At 35.0% G+C, this 22,097-nt stretch overlaps 1 protein-coding gene across 1 annotated transcript; it reads right to left on the bottom strand.

The window, feature by feature from the left end:
- Positions 1 to 4,920: 4,920 nt before the first annotated feature.
- Positions 4,921 to 18,425, bottom strand: LOC113501230 (peptide methionine sulfoxide reductase). Its single transcript, XM_026882307.1, has 5 exons — positions 17,954 to 18,425; positions 15,558 to 15,718; positions 9,706 to 9,826; positions 8,000 to 8,136; positions 4,921 to 6,069 (listed from the first exon to the last, which is right to left on the bottom strand). The coding sequence occupies exons 1-5, from the start codon at positions 17,999 to 18,001 to the stop codon at positions 5,835 to 5,837; spliced, it is 702 nt and encodes a 233-aa protein (XP_026738108.1). The 5' UTR covers positions 18,002 to 18,425; the 3' UTR covers positions 4,921 to 5,834.
- Positions 18,426 to 22,097: the final 3,672 nt, after the last annotated feature.

Genomic DNA, 22,097 nt, shown 5'->3' with positions numbered 1-22,097 from the left:
GAACTGAACAAACCAATTTCTATCATTACTTCCTTTTTCCTTTAACGTCGGGTGGACCTTTCGCCATTCTATTCATTGCCATGACCCATGGGCGACGGTAGAGATATAATTAGGGCTATCAAGTCGCCAATCCTTAGAGCCGGTCAGACCAGCCACTTTGGCTGGACTTGGGCAAAAAGCCAGATACATTAGACAAGAATGTTGAGTAGGTTTTAGGTGTAGGACAAAAATAATTGTAAAATCAACCTTTTTGTTACTTGAATTATTTACTCCGTTGTCTCAACGACCTAAATAGTGCCTTGGCCTCTAAACCTTACCCGATCCCTCGCCACTTCTCACCAGTCACCAGATCCGCCTCAACCGTATCACTCCAGCAATACCTGGGTCGGCGAACAAGGCGTCTAATACTATCATAAACTCTCTTATAATCCGGACAAGCTGGGCATCGTTAAGTTTGGACGGACACGCAATCAGAACGCCTATGTTCGCTTTTATCCGCCTGACAACCCTAGATATAACAGTCAATCACCGCACCCTCATAACCTTGACATTGACCGGTCTTTGCCCCGTCATTTCATCTATAACAGAATTCCATAATGTTATAGATAGGTACAATGAAAGCCATTTAGTTTATATGCATATTATGCTAATAAATTTCCCTTAGGACGGGTTGAACCTAGTTCTAGGTATTGCTAACGAACAATTTGTGTTTCATGTTATTATAATTCAAACTGGTAGGATGTATTGTTATAGTTATTTTTATGTGGGCAAGTTTAATCTAAAAGGAGTTTTTCCGATGAAAACAATGGCCGCGTAAGTGGCGTAGGGTTTTAAATAGAAAAAGATTTAACATTAGGCTATTAAATCTAGGAGTATTTAAAAAATAACACCAGCATACGAATTTACTCTTCTAATACAGACGTCTTTCCTCATGGGAAGGTTTTGAGCATTTATCACCACGCTAGCTAAACTGCGGTTTGACGATTTCAGATTGCAATATTTGGAATCTTTTACTTACGATGTTTTGCTACACCGTTTGTCAATGGTGCCTTAGCAGCCTTCGGTACATATAACTTTTAAAAAGTCCCGTCGTTACTTCGCTTGCGTTGGGATCGATCCTGCACATCTTGCATACAAATCCATGTATATAACCGCAAGGCCACCACGACATCATGAAAATATTCCATCGAATCTGCTAATGAGTAGCATAATAATGTTACAATTATGATGATGCATTACCACAGCTAGTGAACACGTATCGATTCATTAACGTTCGTTATCTCATTGTTAATCAGTCTGTTAATTAAATTAGTATGATCCTCACGATCTTGTTGAATAGTTATTGTTGTTACATTAAAGTAAACTGCGCAGCGTTGATACACATTGATACTTGATTTTATGTTTTATTTATGAGATTGATGCGTCGATATTTATTTACTTTACATGTGATCTTAAAGTAAAAACAAATGTTGCATGATCTTGTTATTCTTAACGCTTGCGGAGAATAAACAATGTGAGACGTAAAAGGTCATATCAGGACTGATATTGGATTAGAAACTTAGACTTTGTGACTGTTACCTATGCCAGTTAAGTAAAAATACTAGCCTTTTCACGACCCACTGCAGGGCGCAGGTCTCTTCACGTATAAAAGGTCCTAGTTGTTCCTAGCTCTCTGCGGGTTGCTATTTTCATTTAGTTACCCAAGTGCATGAAGTAAGACGAATATGGTATGAAATCATCACAGCACATGTGCTAATACCTACACGCTACATTTCCTTCTACGTATCTGTTTGAATTTTTTCTTTATCTCTGATTTTTTACAGCTCGTATTGCCAAGTGGTGACTACGCTAACGACGAATAACAGTGCAAGAAATCGCACGGGATACAAGCTTTTGTACAATCCAAAAACGCTTGTTTTATTTAAGTCCTCCGTCATGAGTAGTCGTGACATTCCTACTTAAATATTAAATCAAATTCTGCAAAAATGTCAGCTTAGTACAGAACTACAAGGTGTAAAGCAGTTTTAGTCACAAACACACTAAGTTTTAAGACATACGTCTTCTATTTCATATTACTATATTGTTATTAAGTACCTACCAACTGGGAATTCTTCGATACAAGCTACTCGATCATAACTAAATAAACCCTCCCTCGTCTATGACGTAAATGTGACCTAGGTATAACGTCAATACAACTAAAATACCAGTAGGAGTTCCAGTGACCCGGTTATAAAGGGCGAGCATGGATCAAGTAACCATTTCACCTGGACAAAACAGGATATTGATTTGCTTAGGACAAATACCATTTAGAAAATTAAATCTGTAGGATTATTTTAACTAGTTCAGGATTCGTTTAAAGAGAGAAATGTCATTTTTAGATTTTTCACGATTGATGAGAAGTGTCGCAGAAGAAAGCATATTCCAACTACCTACACATGGAATTGTTTTTTAAAGTATCCTATTTAAACTAGTAGACTGAATTTCAGTTTTCGATCCTACATAAAAAACAGTGAGACAGTTTTTCACTCCATAGTTTATTTTTGGGTCACATTTTCTTCTAAAAGAAAGTTCCGCTTAAAACGGGACGCCTGGTCACATTACTTGCACCAATGTTTACCGAAGTTATTAGGTATGGAGCATAGTCTATAGAGTTGGTATAGACGTCTGACTTGCCCTCAATATGCCCCATAAACGAACAGCCCTCCCAACGCTTAGCACTACCTATTATGCCCGGTTATCTTAGTGTTTAGGAGAGTGCTTTAGTAAAACTAGTAAGGCAAATGGGCATAGAATTGTATTTAGTAAATGGAATACCGTTTGCACGTTTCTAATTTCTACTAATTCACTATTTTAAACAATAAGGTGATGTAAATTGGCCATTTATGTAACATTTTGTAGTTGGAGCAGTGGTATTTCGTATTACAATGTAATTGTTTATGTTTATAAATATTTATGAAATAAAGAATCCGTGTTTGGCTAAGGGTAACGTTTGAATATCCGATATCAGGGCGGGCGAAGCCTCGAGTACCAGCCAGTATGTCTGCTGTAGCTGAAAAAACAACAGTTGGTAAATTAATCTTACAGGATTGGTTTGTTTTCCGTTGTACACACGTTTTATTGTAAAAGTTTTATCGATATTAGAATTTAATAAAATTATATAAATAACAAAAGCATAAAAATAAATCGATTATTATACTGTAAATTCACGACGCCAAAACTCTACTTTTGCTGTTGGATTGAAGACGTACAGTGGAGTACAGTTAGAGTGACATTTAAAAAGTTTAGCCCATTCTTGACCCATTCATTTATTTTAAGAAAAAATATAAGAAATTTACTCTTTGTGTCTCGGAGGTTTCAAAAACTTTCAAGTCACAGGTACGAAATACCCAGACTCAGTATTCGCAGATCACACAGATGCTCGTCCTAAGCAGGGATTAAACCCACGACACTTCGCGTACAGTGAGTTTGTGCTGGACTATGCCACTCAGATATCAGTGCAGTCAAACAAAAGTACTTGTTCAATATTTTATTTCATGTCCTCATATATTTCTCAGAGAACAAATTGTGAACCTAAGTTCTGACTACATATTGTGCGCGAAGTTCAACAGAAGATTAGATACGGTGGTAGACGCGGACAGTTGTTAGGACTGCTAAAAATTTTACCTTTAAGGCACACATTAATCACGGAAACTCTGCGGTATTCGATAATATGAAAATCGTAATACACCATTCATATTTGAAAAGAGTTGATAAGCTTCATAGCTAGTAACTCCCTCTATTATCATATTAAGGAAATGCGTCGTAGTACACGTCAAATGATATTTTACGTCTGTGCGTGGAGTTGCTTACTGAAAAAAATATAGGTAGAACCGAATATAGCTAGAAATATAGGTATAACAAGATTTGTTTCTTGTTAATTTTAAACCTAAAACTGTGAAAATTAAAATAAGGCCTTGTGCGTCCATTATCGAGTTTTGGCACATCGTATCTTGGTGTGTTTACACCGGTTTACACAATGGTCAATTGCCTGCTCACTTTCTCACGGACAAATGTACCGCACGTGCGGAAACTATAATGAAAGGCGTTGAAAAAACAATTTCGTGATCAAATGAAGATACTTTAAATTTATAGATTTATATAGGAATAAACCAATCTTTACCATTATATATACCACTCATAAGACCATTATGAAAAATAAAATGTGGCTGTAGTGTACAGACTTATTTGGATTTTCCTGGGCATCTGGTATCATTCCTCAAAGAAGGCTATGACTTGCCAAGTACAGATTCTCACGGTCTTGGTAAGTTTTTTGATTGGTAACGCTACCAATTATGATACCTCAGGATTTAGATTTTGACTCTTTCTTCGTTTAAACCTCTTCATTCCAAGATTTTAATGATCAAGAACACGACATATTAGACTACTCTGGTTCTGAAAAAACGAAAGATATTAAAGAGTAGGGGATTAATCAGAGAGAAAAGACACTCTGACATACCTACAGAAATACTAAAAGTTAATAAAGTGATGTCTATTGTGTTAAATATTTTAAATAAAGCATTAAAAAGTACTAAAATTACTAAAGAAATAGTTGTGATTTGTATAGACGGATGGTGGCCAAGAGATTAAGATGAAAGTCATATACTTGCACGTCTTGTAAAGCCAAATAAATTGTTTTTTCACGTTAACGTCATCTAGCGTCAAATAAGAACACCCGAAATATTCATTTGTATCACGTTATTGATGAAAATAATACTAAAAAAATATAAATTTGACCCAAAATTGATTGAATTGAAGAGAAAACTGTTTATTTGTTTGTTACTGTTTCTCTTTTATTTTCACCCTATAGAAATCTTAGTTGGCTTAATTTTCTCAAATTCTGTTGTTCTAAAAAAGGGAAGGTCAATAAATCAAACTAACAAAACTTCGAAAATACATTTATCTTAATATCACTAAATTTAACATTACACCATAAAATAACATACATTAACAAAAAACTTAATACTGCAACATGAAGATGACGACGAAAAACATTTTTTTTAATATCTCCAAAAAACTAAAAATGATAATGAGATAAAGTTCTTATACTAACTTAAAAACTAATTAGTGTACTTTAATGAAATTCTATTAGCTAGATATAAAATGCTGCGTTTTTATTTGAACTAATATTTAAACAAGAATTTGGGTCCATTTGCAAATTTGGCTCATACATAAAGATCATTACTAGCATTTTTTTAATAAATCAAGATGTGTATTACATACCGAGGTTGACACATCTTAACTTTATAAATAAAATTGCCATCAGGAATCCCTATTTTCTTCCTGAGTTTCTTTTTAGTCATTTACGAATACCTAATTCAATATTCTATTATAATTACCAGAAAGGAAACTGTAGAACTCCTCAAAATAAGTTTAATTTGAATCGTCACTTAATCAGGTATAATGGAATTTTTAAACAATTACTAACTACCTACTAACAATTTCAAGGTTCAGCTGTATACAAGAACTAACATTTCGTTAAGCGAGTCTTACAAGTTGCCTCTACATTCCACTGATTTATTAAACGACTTCCGCAGTAAGGAATTTAATCCTTGTATCGCGGGGGTTTGTACAAACATTCATGTCGTATGCACAAAGACACCGAGATATAAAAAAAACCATTCGTGGATGTCACAAACGCTTGATCTCAAGGATAGAAACTCACGACACGTCGTGTACAGGGGGATTGGCGTCAAAGACCACATGACCATGACACTAAAGAACATTTTGCCGAGTCGTTCTTGAATACAGCTGTTAGTCTACTTATATTTTGTTTAATTATAATTAAGATTTTGCAGCTAGCATGCTAGGCCACCTCCCTCGTTGCGCTCCAGCTCTCGCCGCACATACTCAGCCTGTTTCTCAGTGAGCCCAAGTCGCTGGACTTCTTGTTCAAACTGTGTCCTACCACCGACGCCCACTAGGTACCCGTTGAGTCTGGCAGCCAAGTGCGACGTCTGCAGCCGAGTGGCGTCGATCCCTAGGCTCTGGCAGAAGTCCTTGTGGCCTTGCAGTCTGTATTTCTGATGGTAGCTGTAATGAGAAGACGGAAAATTATGGACGGTTTTTTTTATTAAAAGAGCAGTCAGCGAATAAAGTCATGAACATTGTTAAATTCAGCCCCTCTGATCCTTATCTTCAACATCAGAATTGTGCTGAAAAAGAAGTGTAAGGGATTACAAGGGAGTAGTCAGGATTCTATATACAGGGGACAGATTAAAAGAATTTAAGACTATAGCGTATTAATTGTGGTTTTAATATCTGAGTATAACTTGTCTACTTGTCAAGCAATCTGCACAGTTCTTCAGTAACACAAAAGCAGCTACCCCTCACAGCTCACTGCCCGTAACTGGGTGCGCCCATGGGGAATCAGTTTATATAAGTCAGCGGTGTAAATTAAATCCATTACCCAATGTTGTGTTAGTTATAAAAATGACTAGAAACAGTTCTAATAATCGCGGGCAATAATAAATTTAGTCTCGACAAGCAATTGAAGCTAAAAAGTTCGTTATTTTGACACGTGAGCCGTCGTTTAAATGATCAATTGCGCTTCAATAAAATCAATTCTCGTGATATAAATGGCTCCAACGGACATTTAATTGCTTCGATTTATATGAACTCGAGTTCACAAAATCTTTAAGTGTTTAGCATCTACCTACAATAATCCGTTGGCGATCTAGAAGGTAGACGTCGCTACGAGCGGTGTAGTACGCTGTTCATATTTCACAATTTCAGCAGATCTGCCTTAAGAACTTTAGAACAAGCAATATGCAGTACAAATCCTGTAACTATTAGAATTTGGTGATAAAGAAGGTTTGCATTGTATAATATGAACTTTGGGAATACGAAAGTTAGTCAAACATTTCACGAAAAAGGTTGGAACCTAACCTAATTTTCATATGCATATGAATCAATATAATTCTTATATTTATGTACATAAAATAAACTACTTAAAGATGTATTTAAGCCAGTTGCCTCATAAAAAAGAGAAATTTAAAAAGGAACAACTCAAACCAGTAACCTAGACAGAAAAATACAGTGAATATTAATCAGCGTTCGGTTGGCAAAACGTGACATGATAATAGAAACGGCTAGTTAAGTATCCGAGAGGCTGAAAGTCCAACTAGGATGGACCGTGACCTGATTATTCCATATGAATATATACACGTTAAATATTCAAAGGTTATTGCTAACTGTCGCGGCAAGGTTATATTTTATTGTGTTGCCCTATCGGAACGATGTCCCTAGTATTATTATGACCGGCAACATTGTATAGACTATTAAAATGGACGTCTAGGTTATACTTAGATAATGGGAGACTGAAAATAGAGGACTTTATTTTTATTATCTATTTTTATTATTTATTAGTCTTACTTTGTATGAAAGTTTTCTTTGTTAGCGGTAAATGATCTTTTCGTGACTGTGCACGTTATTTTAAAATGATTTCAGACATGTTTAATTACTACTGTAAAGTAGTACTATAAACAACAACAAACATTAATAATTACTAGTAGTAACTTACTATCATATCTACGCTCTGACCAAAAAATGTACTGAGCATTTTTTAAAACCAAACAATCTCTTCATTTATGTATATCAGTTTAGCAATCAATCAATGAACTCAACAACCGACATGTCGATTTAGCAATTCATCAAATACACACGGCCGGATCCTAAAGTGAGGGAGTGTTATCTTAGCAAGACTGCAAATTAAGGAAATACGTAGTAGTATGAACGTGCATGCATATTTGCACCACTGGTTTTTACATAACAACATCACTATCCCGCCAATAGACAATATTATGGAACAATTGAAGCCTACCGGGACCAAGCAATGCTTAAGTAATTTGACGATTCGTAAAAAAAAGATTATAAACTTAAAAAATGCCTACTCCCGAAGTAATGAACTTAATCCTTATGTCGCAGTGGTATTACTCGGTTGAGTCAGAAGTATCCAACTTACTCTTCAGCGGGGAAGAAGGTGGAAGCTGGCGCGATCTCGGTCCGCAGCTGTCCGTTGCACCGTTCCTGCATCACTTTGTACGATGCCTGGGCAGCATCGCGCTGCTCCTCGTCATGATACAGGATCAAGGACTGGTACTGCAAAACGAGAAATTTACCATTGAAGAATACATGTTACTAATAAATTCATTCATTCATTGTTCCCTCAAATTCGAGTCATCAAAGTTACGACAGTTCTGTGTGGTCGGGGCCCCAATTCCGCAGAAGAAAAATGCTTAGAAGAACAAATAGTGTAATTTCAATCCTTTTTCCATTAATTCATCGGCAATTGCAAATAGCAGAATTGGGGCCCAGGATGGTACTTATAGTTGAATTATAAATTATTATTATTTTGGTCTTTTTTACTCAAGCCATTTATTCATCAGCCGAGTATGTAATGAGAGTATAATTTCAATGATTCAACGATAAAAACTGAGTCCAGTGTAACCAAAACCTGAAAATATGTAGAGTAGCCTTTATGATGAACTATAAATCAATGTAAAACAAAAATGAATCCATCCTGTCTCGTATTCGTATAATTATAAAATACCATGAAACATTAGAACGTAAAATGAGTTGTGTCAGTTTTCATACTGGGACTATCAACAAGGTAATCTTGTTATGTTTTGGACTGTTTTGTATTTCAAATTGAAATAATTTATTAATTTATTAAATTTATGTCATATAGGAAAATAGACCCTATATGAGAAGAGGACTGTGCCCGGTAGTGGGAATAACTACTTACATGCGAAAGTTGGTATGTATGGATATTTGTTCCACTTTCACGCAAAAACTACTGCGCGGATTTAGACGAAACTTGGTACACAGATAGTTTATAACCTGGATTAACACATCTGCCTTTTTCCTTATTTTTTTTTACCGTGGTATCATTTTCATTTGTAGAGGGCGGGCCAGCGGGCTAAAGCTAGTTATATAATAATTCCCCAAACACGTGTGAGATAGTGCTTCCTACGTGTAACTCCCACATAATTGGCACTAATGTTATTGTTTCTGCTATATGAAGCTTTTTAAATTCACGTAAACATCTATTTACAATGTCTAAGCTCGTGAACTCGTGACTTAGGATGAGGTTTACGTACTGGCTGTCAACCATAGAAGTGGGTTGTGGAAAAAAGATACAAAGTGAAAGTATTTTCAGTTACGTGTAAAAACTAGTTTTTGGTAGATATTTTTAAGTGTGTCTATTCTGCAAACATCAACAGCAACTCACTACTTCTTTCTCTGACCTTAGTTGAAGAGAAAATAAAGCATCAATTGTAAAATTACCGAGATCCTTCCGTGCTTCAGAAATAACGATAAGCATTAAGTTCCGACTGTCATACGTTGATCTTGGATTTCCAGCGACCAACAGTTCATAGCTCCAGATTTGGACTTTCATTGTTAGCGTCACATACATTCAAGACACTTGTACTAAGACATTGTATATGACATCAGAATTCTGACGACCAGTAGTCCAGACTCCGTATATGGCGTGGTTTATATAAAGGCAGCCGTTCAAAACTTCGATATCCAATATAATCTTACTAAGGAAGCTAACCCTAACCTAAATTCGTAAACAACTAGGAGAGAAATAAAAAAACGTCGGGAAGGCTGTTTGCAAGAACCCTGAGATGCGGTTTGCAAATTACTCCGATTTACTAGTCTTACCTGTCTCTTTAGCTTGGTAGTTAGTCCATACTCGTGGTTCGCCCAGAACATGTCCAGGAGATCTTCATAAGTGACCGTCTTCGGATCGAAGTCCAGCTCGATCACCTCCGTGTGGTCTCCACTGAAAGACACGAGAAATATTTCCGTTAGGAACCTTCATAAAGAAGAAGAAATGTCATAGCGAATCTGTTGACCATGCCCAAGAATATAAGATCTTATTTATGTACTAATTAATGATATTGACCTCTTAAGTTAGTCTGCGGCGCTCAAAAAGTCGGAAAGGCGCGTTTGTGCGTTACTGCATATAACTGCACAGGTTCTATTTTCACAGACTAAAAAGTGCGCCACGCATAGTCTGACGTCTGCGCTGCACCTTAATCCGACTTTCTTGATCTATTTCATTTTCAGACTTTAGTTTTTTTCCTCTCACAGGTAAGAATAACATTATGTTACGTAACATATACGACAATTTTTAGTAACGTCTTGTTTTAAAAGTCCCAATTTGTAGTTGTTAAATAAATTGTCAATTAACCATAACGATAGCAATCAAGCACCATTCAGCCACATTGTGTAAGCGTGTTTCGTTACCAATTAGTTCAATTCTCAAAGTCTTTACGCACGTGCTGGTGTATTATTAAAACGTTACAATAACGTGGAGAGCGAAACGTAAATAAAAACTGGCCAAGAGCGGACTCACGCACGATAGTTTCGTACCATTACCTATAGACGTGGCAAAAATGTTGTTTATTGTATGGGATCGATCCTCCTTAAATATTTAATTTACTCCGTATTTGCTATAAAGATACGTCGTTTGGGAAAATGTAAGCTTACATGACATACAACCTGATACCGCACGGAGGAGAAAGCATAGATAATTCTTTATTTATAGGATCCAGTTTTAGCCCCTGAATAGGTACAGTGAGTAAGGAACTCTACAAGCCAGTCGCGCGGCACGGGGAGCACGCGACACGCCTTGGCATTGCGCGCGCGCCGCCGCCCGCTAACCTTGACTCTTATCGGAGAATTAGGCGCATCTATTATTGGATGCGATTCTAAACTAAGTTCAATGGCAAGTCCAGTAAGGGAGACAGGGATACTCAAAAAATGAAGGCGTATAATCCCACTAATATTATAAACCGTGAAAGTTTGTGTGTTTGTTCCTCTTTCACGCAAAAACCACGGAACGGATTTAAACGACACTTGGTACACAGATAGTTCATAACCAGGATTAACACACAGGTTAGATTTATCCAGATTTGATGTTCCCGTGGGATCATTTTCGATTTGCAGTCCGCGTAGAACACAGTGTCAAATAATTATGATCGTTAGTAAAACACTACCTATAGTATAAGTATTTTTAATGTTCCTAGTATTCATATGAGGTACTAATAATAGATGTAGACTATTATTGTCATTGAACTGCGGTTATAATTATCTTCTTATCTGAACCCGATTAATTACGTGTATCGTAGTTATCTAGACAAAGTAACCTACTTATAGATTAGATAGTTATGGGCATGTTGAAGATGCGGTGTTTAGAACATTAGTTTGGATTAGGCAAATTTAAAAAGATAGAGGAAGATATAGGAACTGTTAGAAAAAGCTTTTACGCATTTCAATTCAAGTCCTAAAAACTTTGTGATCGTGCTGGACGTAAGTTCAAAAAACCTTTCCGTAGTTTCAACTCGTTTAGATAAAATAAATTGAAATTATTTATTCTGCAAGTAGGCAACGATTCTTTAGAACGCTCGACTCGACATTACTAATCTGACTACCTGAGAAGAGATGTCGAGATAAACTCAGAAATCGCAGCCTCTTTTAAAGTCGCGCCTAACTGATTTGAACCCTAATACCAATACAAAATGTGCTATGAATGAAGACAATGACAAATTTGTTTACAATGGAAAATAAAATGGGGAAAATCTTTACATTCATGTCATGAATAATTGAGAACGTATAGGTACACTTAACTTGAATGATTGTCGATCGAAATAGGTTATTGTTGTTGTCACTTAAATTTTATGGCACGTTACCATCGCTCGTGGTAAAATTTCGTCATAAATTCGTTCTTGTCATTTAATAGACTAAAAGATAAGAACGTTGAATGACGTCATGTAGTTTTTAATTCGCAATCGTGTCACACGTCTGTATTTAAACTGATGGCCCTGAGTATTCGGGAAGTAGATACCAATGCGAATCTGCAATAAAATGCCAACACTACATCTTATTAATAGAAACTGATTTATTTTTCTAACCATTCTTCATATCTATCGTTTTTGAGTTTTCTTTTACAGATTTTGGTAGCTTTTGTTTCTTTTAGACTGGATTATAAAGTTCTGTTGAAGTATCCGTAGTATCTAAGGCTACCGGAATATTCTTCCGATTCGCTGAGAGCTCGAATAAAACTACAATACCCACAATTAGGTACATCACGACACCCAATAGTTTACCGTTTTAATTTAATAAAATCTTACGTCACTACTGCTTTATTTTGCCTTCAGTTCATATCATAGAGTGTTATTATTCAGCGACATTGTCCAAAAGGGTTACCCTGGCCCCAGCACACAAAAGACAATGGAAGGGATATGGGAAGTTCTCAATCCAAAACGGCAGTTAGTATTTGAAAGTGCCTCTTTAATAAGATGCTTACAAATATACAAGAAAAATATTCTAACCGAGTTGCGCAATATTTCTTCATACGGGAAAATCTGGTTAGGCACGACGGGTTAAACATGCAAGTCATACTGTTGTTATTTATGTAGATGGATAGGATGACAGACATTAAGTCATTTCCCACTATCATAGTTGACTAGGTGAATGAGTCGCACATTTTGTTTATATATTCGTTCTTACGAGTCATTCATAGATAAGCTATTTTATGTGACGTTGATTCCATTGTGTAACTTGAAAATCATCGTCATAAAGATTTGATACACAGGTTCAGCGTCATTGACAAAAGTGTTTGGTATTTCCATTCAAAGGTTTGTTAAAATATAATTGATTTAACAAAGAAGATACTGTCGGCAACAGAAATCTGGAAACCTTATCCAAAATAATGGGCAAAAATGCTCACATATCACAATTCTAAATATTTTTTCAATTAGGGTTAACAATGAATTCAGAGAATACATTACCCTTATACCTATTTGATTTACCAAACAAATAAATAAAGATAACGTAGAAGTCATTAATAAGCCTATCCTAATCGCAACCAAATTGAGATTAGCCTAAATCGTCGCAACAAAACGAGTATCGACCAGACTACACTTTGCTCTTGACCTTCCAAACACGTATCGATCGAGTGCGTCCTTGGCGAGGCGAGGGTTATTCGCTGGTCTACATTTCTATACATTTGTACGTACATTTTTGTACATTTGTAAGGTTTTCAAATTTACATTTGAAGAACTGGTTTTATTAGTTGGAGTGTTTGGGTATCATGCGATTCACGTTTTTAAACAGCAGATCGTATTTTGTTTTGTTATAGTTGTAATTGTACGCCAAAAGGGGCTAGTTTTACCTGATGTTAGGCGATATACTGTCTTGAAATGTCAGAAATTCAGAAAGGACTGGGGTTCTTCCCTTGAGGTTAACCCGTAAAATGAATGTCGCTGGATAGTGATATTAATAATGCCTCTTCCCGTATAGGGCAATTTTGAGTATTTTTCACGTTAACTCACAACGGGTTTCCAAATATTGGAATCTGAAATCAACAAGATTACAGACTACAATATTTGGAATCCAAGTTTCCTAACGATATTTTCCTTCGCCGAGGAAGCTGTCAGAGGTGTCTTAAAACAAAGTAAGAAACCTGAGTAAGAATACTGAAAAGGTTTCCTCCAACACTGCTCTACAAACCGCATAGATGACGCAATACATACGACAGTTTGCTACGTAATTACTTTGCAATTTGTAATGGATGTTAAACAATTTGTAGCGATAATAGTAAAAGTAACGATTCACTTTCTGATAACGGGCACGTGTTAGATAATTATGCATTTAAACGCATTAGGCTTTGTCTTTGTATCGTTGACATCGTAGTATAAATAGGAAATAGGTAGGTATCTAATGTTTACATTTAATATTTGGAGTTTCTTGTCGGTCCTTCTCCATAGGAATGACATTTTAGAACCGTGTGCCTACCTAGACTACTTCGTCCTACTTGTTATAAAAACTTATTTTAGCTTTTTAGCATTTTCGGTTAACTAATTCAAAGATCCGTCCGTAGATTTTGCAGCACATTTTTTTTTCAATTACGTTTGCAATAAAATAAGTATTATTAAAGGAATGAAAACCTTAATTAATATCTGTTTCGTAACTGTTTATTTGCGGGTTCATTAAATTTTATTTCTAATTTTCGCGATAAATTTATTTAAAACTGGACGTACTTGCATTAAATGTAGGCTATAAAAAATTAATAGTCCACGTGCTGTTTACTTTGCAAAACAATGGATTTTCGTACTTTCAGAGGCTAGTCAAAGCATTTATCACTTGATAAAGTTACTTCTGTGATGACATTACAGCTTTTTTTCTTATCATTCTAATTTTAACCTTGAAGTTTTGATAAAACAATAGCTGATAATTTTTTGCCCGCCTGCCCTTGTTTTAGACTTCCGTTTATCTTATAATAAATATGCAAGGTTGTCTAGATATTAGTAATGGTGATATGTAATAACTAGTATGAAGAATAAACGAATAAGTATCGTAAGTTGTAGTAAATAATGTCAAAATTACTAGTTTTAAAGTTAATATCATTACAGAAGTATCTTTCTCCAAATAGTTTGACTTCGTACTTATATGTATAACAGATTTCAATATATGAAAGCAATCAACAGTCGATTAGAGACATTCAATTATTAAATAATCTTTTACTGACCAAGGAGGCTACGGATAGATAAATTTATATTTGCCAACACATCAAATGACTTACGAGTATGACTGAATCCTTTGGTCACGTTTCAGTGTTGGCACCTTTCTAACAGTGCATGGCTCATTTACTCTAAGTACCCATAATCTCTGTGTACATTGTACCTAATCATATAATTACAATTGCCTTTCATCAGGACCATTAAAGTACTCGACATTTTAATCCCATAATCATCAATGGTACTTAATAAAGTTAATCACTATATATTGTTTTCTAATCCATAATTTATATGTTATCATTTAGAAAGCGATCTCACTTAGGATCTATTAAGAGCTGAGTTAATCTCTTGAGTGCAAATATTATAAGCTTTCGAGATTCTATAAATAGGCAAATTATGATGGATTAGAGTCTAATATTCTAAAGAACACTAAGGCGCGGGACGTTTTTCCAAAATTTTGCTGATTCTCTAAACGGACAAGGAGAAATTACCGTTGGCTGATTTTTTTATCAACTTACACATATAGTAGAATAGTGTAGATGAGGCATACATGGAGATCTGATTTCGACGATGCAAACTAGAGAAGTATATACAATTAGTACACACAATTATAGGTAACAATAGGATATAAGCCAGCCGGATAATCCATGAGGCGGCAAGAGGAAATTCTACATTAGGATGGCAAAAAGGAAAACTTCTGCAATGTCATAATAGTAGACCTCCAAATGATCACCAGGAATGTTGCCTGTTCTTCGTTCATGTGACATGTAGGGTAGCTCAAGACGTAGTAGTGTGGACTCTGTCAAAATCTTCTCTTGAGTCAGAAACTTTAACAATATTGTGGATCTCGCTGCGGAGTATTTACTGTTAGTGCAAATAAAGCAGTATGCATTCCTCATCCTAATTCTATCTCAACTGATACAGCACCCTTCACGTTCTTAAAAGGCTGTGGTCTTTTAGCGCGACTATTAATAATCTTATTATACTTACAGGTTTCTATAACGGGGGTTCTTGGTAGTGCCGCCGGAGTAGCCGACGCGGGTCCGCACCACGCCCGGGGTCACGCCGAACAACGAGTCGTTGGACCAAAAGCAGCCCATACCGAAGGTTGCCTTCTTTGTTGGTATGTCCACATCGTGGAGAAGTGCGGCCTGGGAAAAAAAAACATAAATGTATTGTATGTATAAACTAGAAATTCTTAATGTTGTAACTTAGATCAAGCATTGAGATGGATAGGTCAGGAATTATCTGGGTATATAATAATGTCATGAAACAGAGGACGTATGTGATATAAACTTTTGGTCCGTTGAGGTCAAAAAGATGACTTTTCAAAAAAGATAATAGAAATCTTATTTTATTTTGGTATTGGATTGTTAGTTGTCAGGTAGCATTTTATGTAGGTATTTATACAATTATAAAAATATCTTTAGAGTCAGGGTGACCCAACACCTGAGTACTCAGACAAGTTTTTGTTTTGCTCGTCTTTTAAGGTGACCTAAAATCGAGATCTCACTCAAAACCTTGTAGATACCCTAATAAGATAGCTCTTACCCTCAGCAAAAGACGAGGCCACAACATAAACATATTTTATGGAAAATGGCAAAACCCGGATTTGTTATTTTCAAAATATTGACGTTAAAGTGTCTCATTTTATTCTTAAACCTGCTTGTTTTCTATTTCTAATTTCGTTGCAGGTTCCAAGGCAGTTTATTGTTTCTCCTGGGAACACCGGAACTAAGTGTTTCAGTGGTTTTCGTTGGTTTCATTGTAGATCCTGGCTTTCAGGAGTTGCAATGACGGGCATGTGTGGTGGGTTAGTCCCAATAAAAAATAACTGGGTCACTGTCCGTTATTATCAATGACAGTTACAATATCTTATAAGAGAAAGATCTTTGTACCCCTACAGGGTGGCATAAAAAGTTATCATCCATCGAACAAAGATAAACACAAATACAAATAGAGTTACATTATCAACAAATAAAGGTCAAATCAACAATAATGACCATTCAAACAATTAAATAGTACAACTGCGTATTCATCGTTATCTCTGGACCCCTTGCACGAACGGCTACTAATTGTATGTAAACTGCGACGCGGGTGATCAGATCCATACACGCTTCATGAACATAGTAGAAGATAAGCAATATAATTAGAAATTTAAACGACTTGGCGGATGAAAATAAAGAAAGGACAAATTTTTGTTCCGGGAAAAAACTAGGTCAGAGCTTTTTTTGCGAGTGTTGCCAATTTTTTTTGAGAATAAATATTTATTATACCGGGAAATAGTCACAGAAATATTCGGATGTTTAGGATAGCCTTTAGAATGAAATATAAACGAGGAAATGTGATTTGGTTCTGGTCATTTTTTTTTCGAGACCACGCATTTGTTATGGGGACAAGAGAGGAAATAGGTGGAAATGATTGGGTTTATTAAAAATGGGTTTAAAAAATATGGAAGAGGTACTGAAACTGAACTGGTTCTGCTCCACTATTTTTATAAAGTAATAATAAGAATAAAAGATATAAAAAAATATCCTCTATCGATATAAGATAGAATAACTTTCAAATTATTATTTAAAAGCAGTTCTACGTGTATACAAGCTACAGAAAAAAACTCATCACAATTTCAGCTCAAAAAAGAAACAGACTAAATCTCAACACTTTCAAAAACGATTTTCTACAGCAAGTGCATAAATCTACGGTTACCTCAAATGTAATTTGATGTTACCACAAAGCAAGAATCAACCCTAATTGCACAGTAAGATGAGGCCAACAGTTTATATAAACTATCTCCTTAACGACCACAATTCCCAATACAAGTTATGGAGACTGGCAAAAAGTTGACTGTGATTTTATTACACTTAATTATTACTTGGAAGTTTTGAAGAGGGTCACTGTTCTTGACGTCTACTTCCAAAACCACATGCAGAATGGTATGTAAATTATCTTTATGGTAATTTAATTTGCAAATTACAGGGTACCAAATAATTGTATGCTACCAAAGCAAAGTTCGTGAAAATAAATAGTACGGCCTCATATTACAAACCGGTTTCCTTACTCATCAGTCTAAGTTTGGCATCATGTTTTAATAATTGCGTAATTAAAGACACAATACACAATACGCACGATTGATCGATGTCTCTTTTAAACCTACTAAGAATTTTTAACTCGGTACTCAGTAGCACATTAGCGGCATTGTTTCGCTTCATTTGATTCTAAGAAATACATATGTCTACGAAATTAAGCTGAAGCGGAAATGTTTTTCTAGTAGTCGTGTGTTCTAAACTAAATATTATTGAAGACATATTTTGGTAACAAAATCAACTACGCACAGGTAAATCAATAAAGAAATATAATTTTAGAATGATACAAAAAAATATACTCACGTTAACTGGTGGTTTCATGGTGCAGAAGTTTTTAATTAATCGCAGCATACACAATGAAGTACAGTCGACTAGTAATTTATTGATGATCTGGAGAAATACTATAAAAAGATAATTTTAGGTTGTATGTTATTCCGCGTGATATAGATCGCGAGGCGTGGAGTGGGCCTACGACGCGTCAGCTCGCTGTGGCGGTCCGGCGAACACTGACGCAAATATTACAGACACACGTTACCTTGCCTCTTGAGTTCGTCACCAGTTTTCCAACAACGCAGTGTCGGGTCGTGCACGATTTGCGAAGCGAAAACTAATACAATATTGACTGGGTTGTCTGTACGTATACAAAACGGTACAATTATATTTTAGTTCAAGAATGTAATGGGTGTCCTAGAAATGACGCGGATGTTAAAATTTCGTGAAGATATATTTGACCGCGTTAGTCTAGTCGCGACATACACATTGAACAACCTTGGCCGCGACGGCGACCGCGCGTCTGTCGCGTGCTCGACGGCTTGCCCGCACAATGTGATGAATCAATATAACAATTCACGCACAAATCATCTGAATTTATCAACAATCCTCTTTCGAAATATTTTTTGAGTTGACTTACCTTACTCCAGAGCTTATTCTTGTAACAAGGGTCTAAGAAAAACTAGGTAAATATTTTTTGCCAAATATTCGTGTCAAATAGCTTGTTTTTTTCTTCTGACTCATGACATGGTCAATGACGTGACTACACGTCCGTACAATTTTTTAACTATAATTAATAATTGACCTCTTGCACAAAAGGCGAGAATAAATAAATAAAATATAATAAAACAATTACATCACCTACCGGAAAGGTAATAGAAGGATAAATAAAAATAATCACATCAATTTAAATAAACGATTTATTAATTTTCCAGAAATTTTTATTATACACTACTACTGTTAAGAGGGCATAGAGAATCGCATTATCGTCCTCGAAACTAAAGAAGTATTAGAAATATCAGGAGACAACAATATCTACAACTTTATGTAACAAACAAAAATCTTGCATTGATCTTGCATAATTCTATTGTACATTGCGTTCAAAATGGAGCAATTCTTAAAACTTGAATTTTATCTTGTCATACTTCTTTTAATAATATTATGTACTTTTAAATTATAGGTTTCTTATTAGGTCACGTGCAGAGAATCCTGTCTCAGTAACACAGGTATGCCTCTAGTACTATTGTTAAAGCGAGAGGACGCTACGCGCACGTATGTGCCTTTCTCGCTCTCTCTAAGTAGTTCATAGTGAATGCGCAAATACCTATAATATTTAAAATATCTGTTCCTGATTCACGTTTTAAGACTAGCTTCCATTTCGATGCTATAATAATTGTACCAATCGACCGATGAACGGTAGTGTCTCACACCAGCTTGTACAATACAAAAGTTAAAATGGAAATATTGATTTACAATCTTATCGTACAGCCAGAAACAGCATTCGTTTAACACAAACACAATAATTTTCCCAACCACTCAATGTAAACAATCATATTTTCACAACAACTGTACTTAGTTGCTGTATTACTGAAGTACTATTGGGTGACAAGATAGGCTTACCTAGACACCCAATATAGTAAATGTACTAAAGAAATACCAATTCTTACAAGTCCTTGAAAAATACTGGCACTTTGTACATTGTGGCAAAGCGACTTCTGTTCCTGACTGTACCACATAAAATCAAAGAGTGTTATTAAGTTTTATTGCCTTTAAAATATTTGAAACGTATCTGAAATTATTGTTCTGTAACCACAACTTAGTTTTTATGAAGATGGCATTAGGTATTGTGGTGCCCCTTAATAACAACGCCACAGACAGCATTTATTACAAAAGATCACATTGAACACGCTACAATAATTTTACAACTATGTACTCTATATTTTGTAGTTACAAACAGATATTTTGATATGGATTTAAAAATGTTTCTTAAAAAAAATTTGACACTGAATCGATTACACAAACACGTCGAAATACAAACATTAATAATTCAATATTCACTACATTTTACTTTTAATAATATAAAAATCGAAATACGTTCTAATACAACAGGTGTACGTTTTAGGGGCAAGACCGAGATGGCAAGGAGACTAAATCAACAATTTAGCTACATTTCTAGGTATGTGAAAATTACAATTATAATTTTTTCGCATTCGTATTAAAATACTTATGTATAATGTATTCAAATACCTAGGCGGAAACATATATATTTGTTCTGAGACCTCTACATTTAAATTGCTATAAAAAACATCTTGTATTTTCTGCCGATGGACTACACTTTAAAATGAAAGATATATTTGTATGAACGTAACAATTGTGACGTCACTCTCCTATAAATACCGTACCAAGTGACTAAATATTATTCTAACAGATATTTATATACAAAGGTTTGTGGGGGACTCCGCTGCCACGATATCCATAATTATTATACAAAGTTATATTCGACGAAATATGTAAAGTATATGATTAACATTTGTCTACAATTATGTACAATAGGATCACGTGATAATAACAATAAAATTTCAACAAAGGAGTTACACTTTACTAAGGCAAGACACAACAGGCACTGTTCAATATTTCTACAGAAAACATCAATTCCGACATCAAAATTTTGATACATTTAAACAATTTTAATTACAAGGCAAGATAACATTAAGTAGGAAAATACTATTCTCTGCCTAAATATTTGATATTAAAACTATTTTGTAGAAATGAATGATAAAGATTCTCCTTTTAAAAAAATAACGAAATTTTTCAAGTAGATAGCTGCTACAACATCACTTAAGCTCGATAAGCTATAAAACACTTATTTTCAATCCTTGGTATCCTATTCACTGTTCTCGGCAAGACGAGCTGCCATCACAACCCATACGTAGGTACTTACAAAAAAAACCCTAAATACAACAACACAGAAGACAAATTATTTAATAAACATACAATAATACAAAATAATAATGCTCATTTTTTTGTCAAGAATTTGTTCTGTTTCCAAATACCGTAAGTATCACAAAAACCGCCTGTAAAATGCTTTTAAAAATAATACTGTTACAAAATAAACTTGAAATGTATTGTGCTTACTAATAAGGCCATTCAGTATTGCTTTGTTTGTATGTCTATAAATATATTTATTTTCAGTATACTTTATTAATATATTTGATATATCCACGACAGTTACCGTGCGCTATACATATATTTTTAAATGTATATACTTTTAAGTACTTTTTAAGTACTGAAGATATATTAATTCTACCAAATAGCTACACTAATGACTAAGATATGGACGAATGAATTGCTACTGGATGGGACCTAATGACGCCTACACATGATAAATACGATTCCAAAAGCTTACGATAGTTACATTGTATAAAATTTTAACAAGATGATATATGTATAACGGAATGTCAAACGACCACACCCACCTTACAAGTATACCACAGACGATGAACACTGGATTCAATAGAACGTTCCACAGAATTTCTAAAGGATACTTAATAACAGTTCTAATTTAGGGGTGTATTTCTATAGGAGGGTTACCACTACTCAAACAAATGGTAAAACTGATCTACAAAGTTACCACGAACATTGCATAGAATGTATAAGTTCTACATATCAACGTCAAAAGTTATAACAGAAATGCAATTCAACATCAATATATGTGGCTTTGAGCATTGTTTAAAATTCAATTAAACTTTTCATTTGGTTCATAAAATTCGCGGTAACAAAGTATAAGAATATTTCATCTAAAAAGTAACTTGTGCTTGTAATTTTAAAATATAAAAATATTGGCACAAATTGAGTATTTCGCTCTAATAAACAAGAAAAAGGCACTCGACTACATCCATATGTTACACGTAATGCAGTATTTAATAGATATTATTTAAGACGCCATTCGTTTGCTTTCATCTAAATGCCCGAAATTTTAAATGAACTATGTGACGTATTGCGTACAAACATAAGTGTAACTTATTTGAATTATCAATTCATACTAGTGTAGAGTTCAGAGCTTCGATGCGTTCCTCTAAAATGTATTATTGCAATTTTATCCTTAACTCAAGCGACTAAAGGTGATATTTATTTCGCTGCAAATAATTAGAATCACGACTTCCCTTGAAAACGTTGG

This window comes from Trichoplusia ni, chromosome 15 (assembly GCF_003590095.1).
Source record: "Trichoplusia ni isolate ovarian cell line Hi5 chromosome 15, tn1, whole genome shotgun sequence".
In the NCBI taxonomy this organism is placed as follows: domain Eukaryota; kingdom Metazoa; phylum Arthropoda; class Insecta; order Lepidoptera; family Noctuidae; genus Trichoplusia; species Trichoplusia ni.
This window is presented reverse-complemented; position numbering and strand designations above follow the sequence as displayed.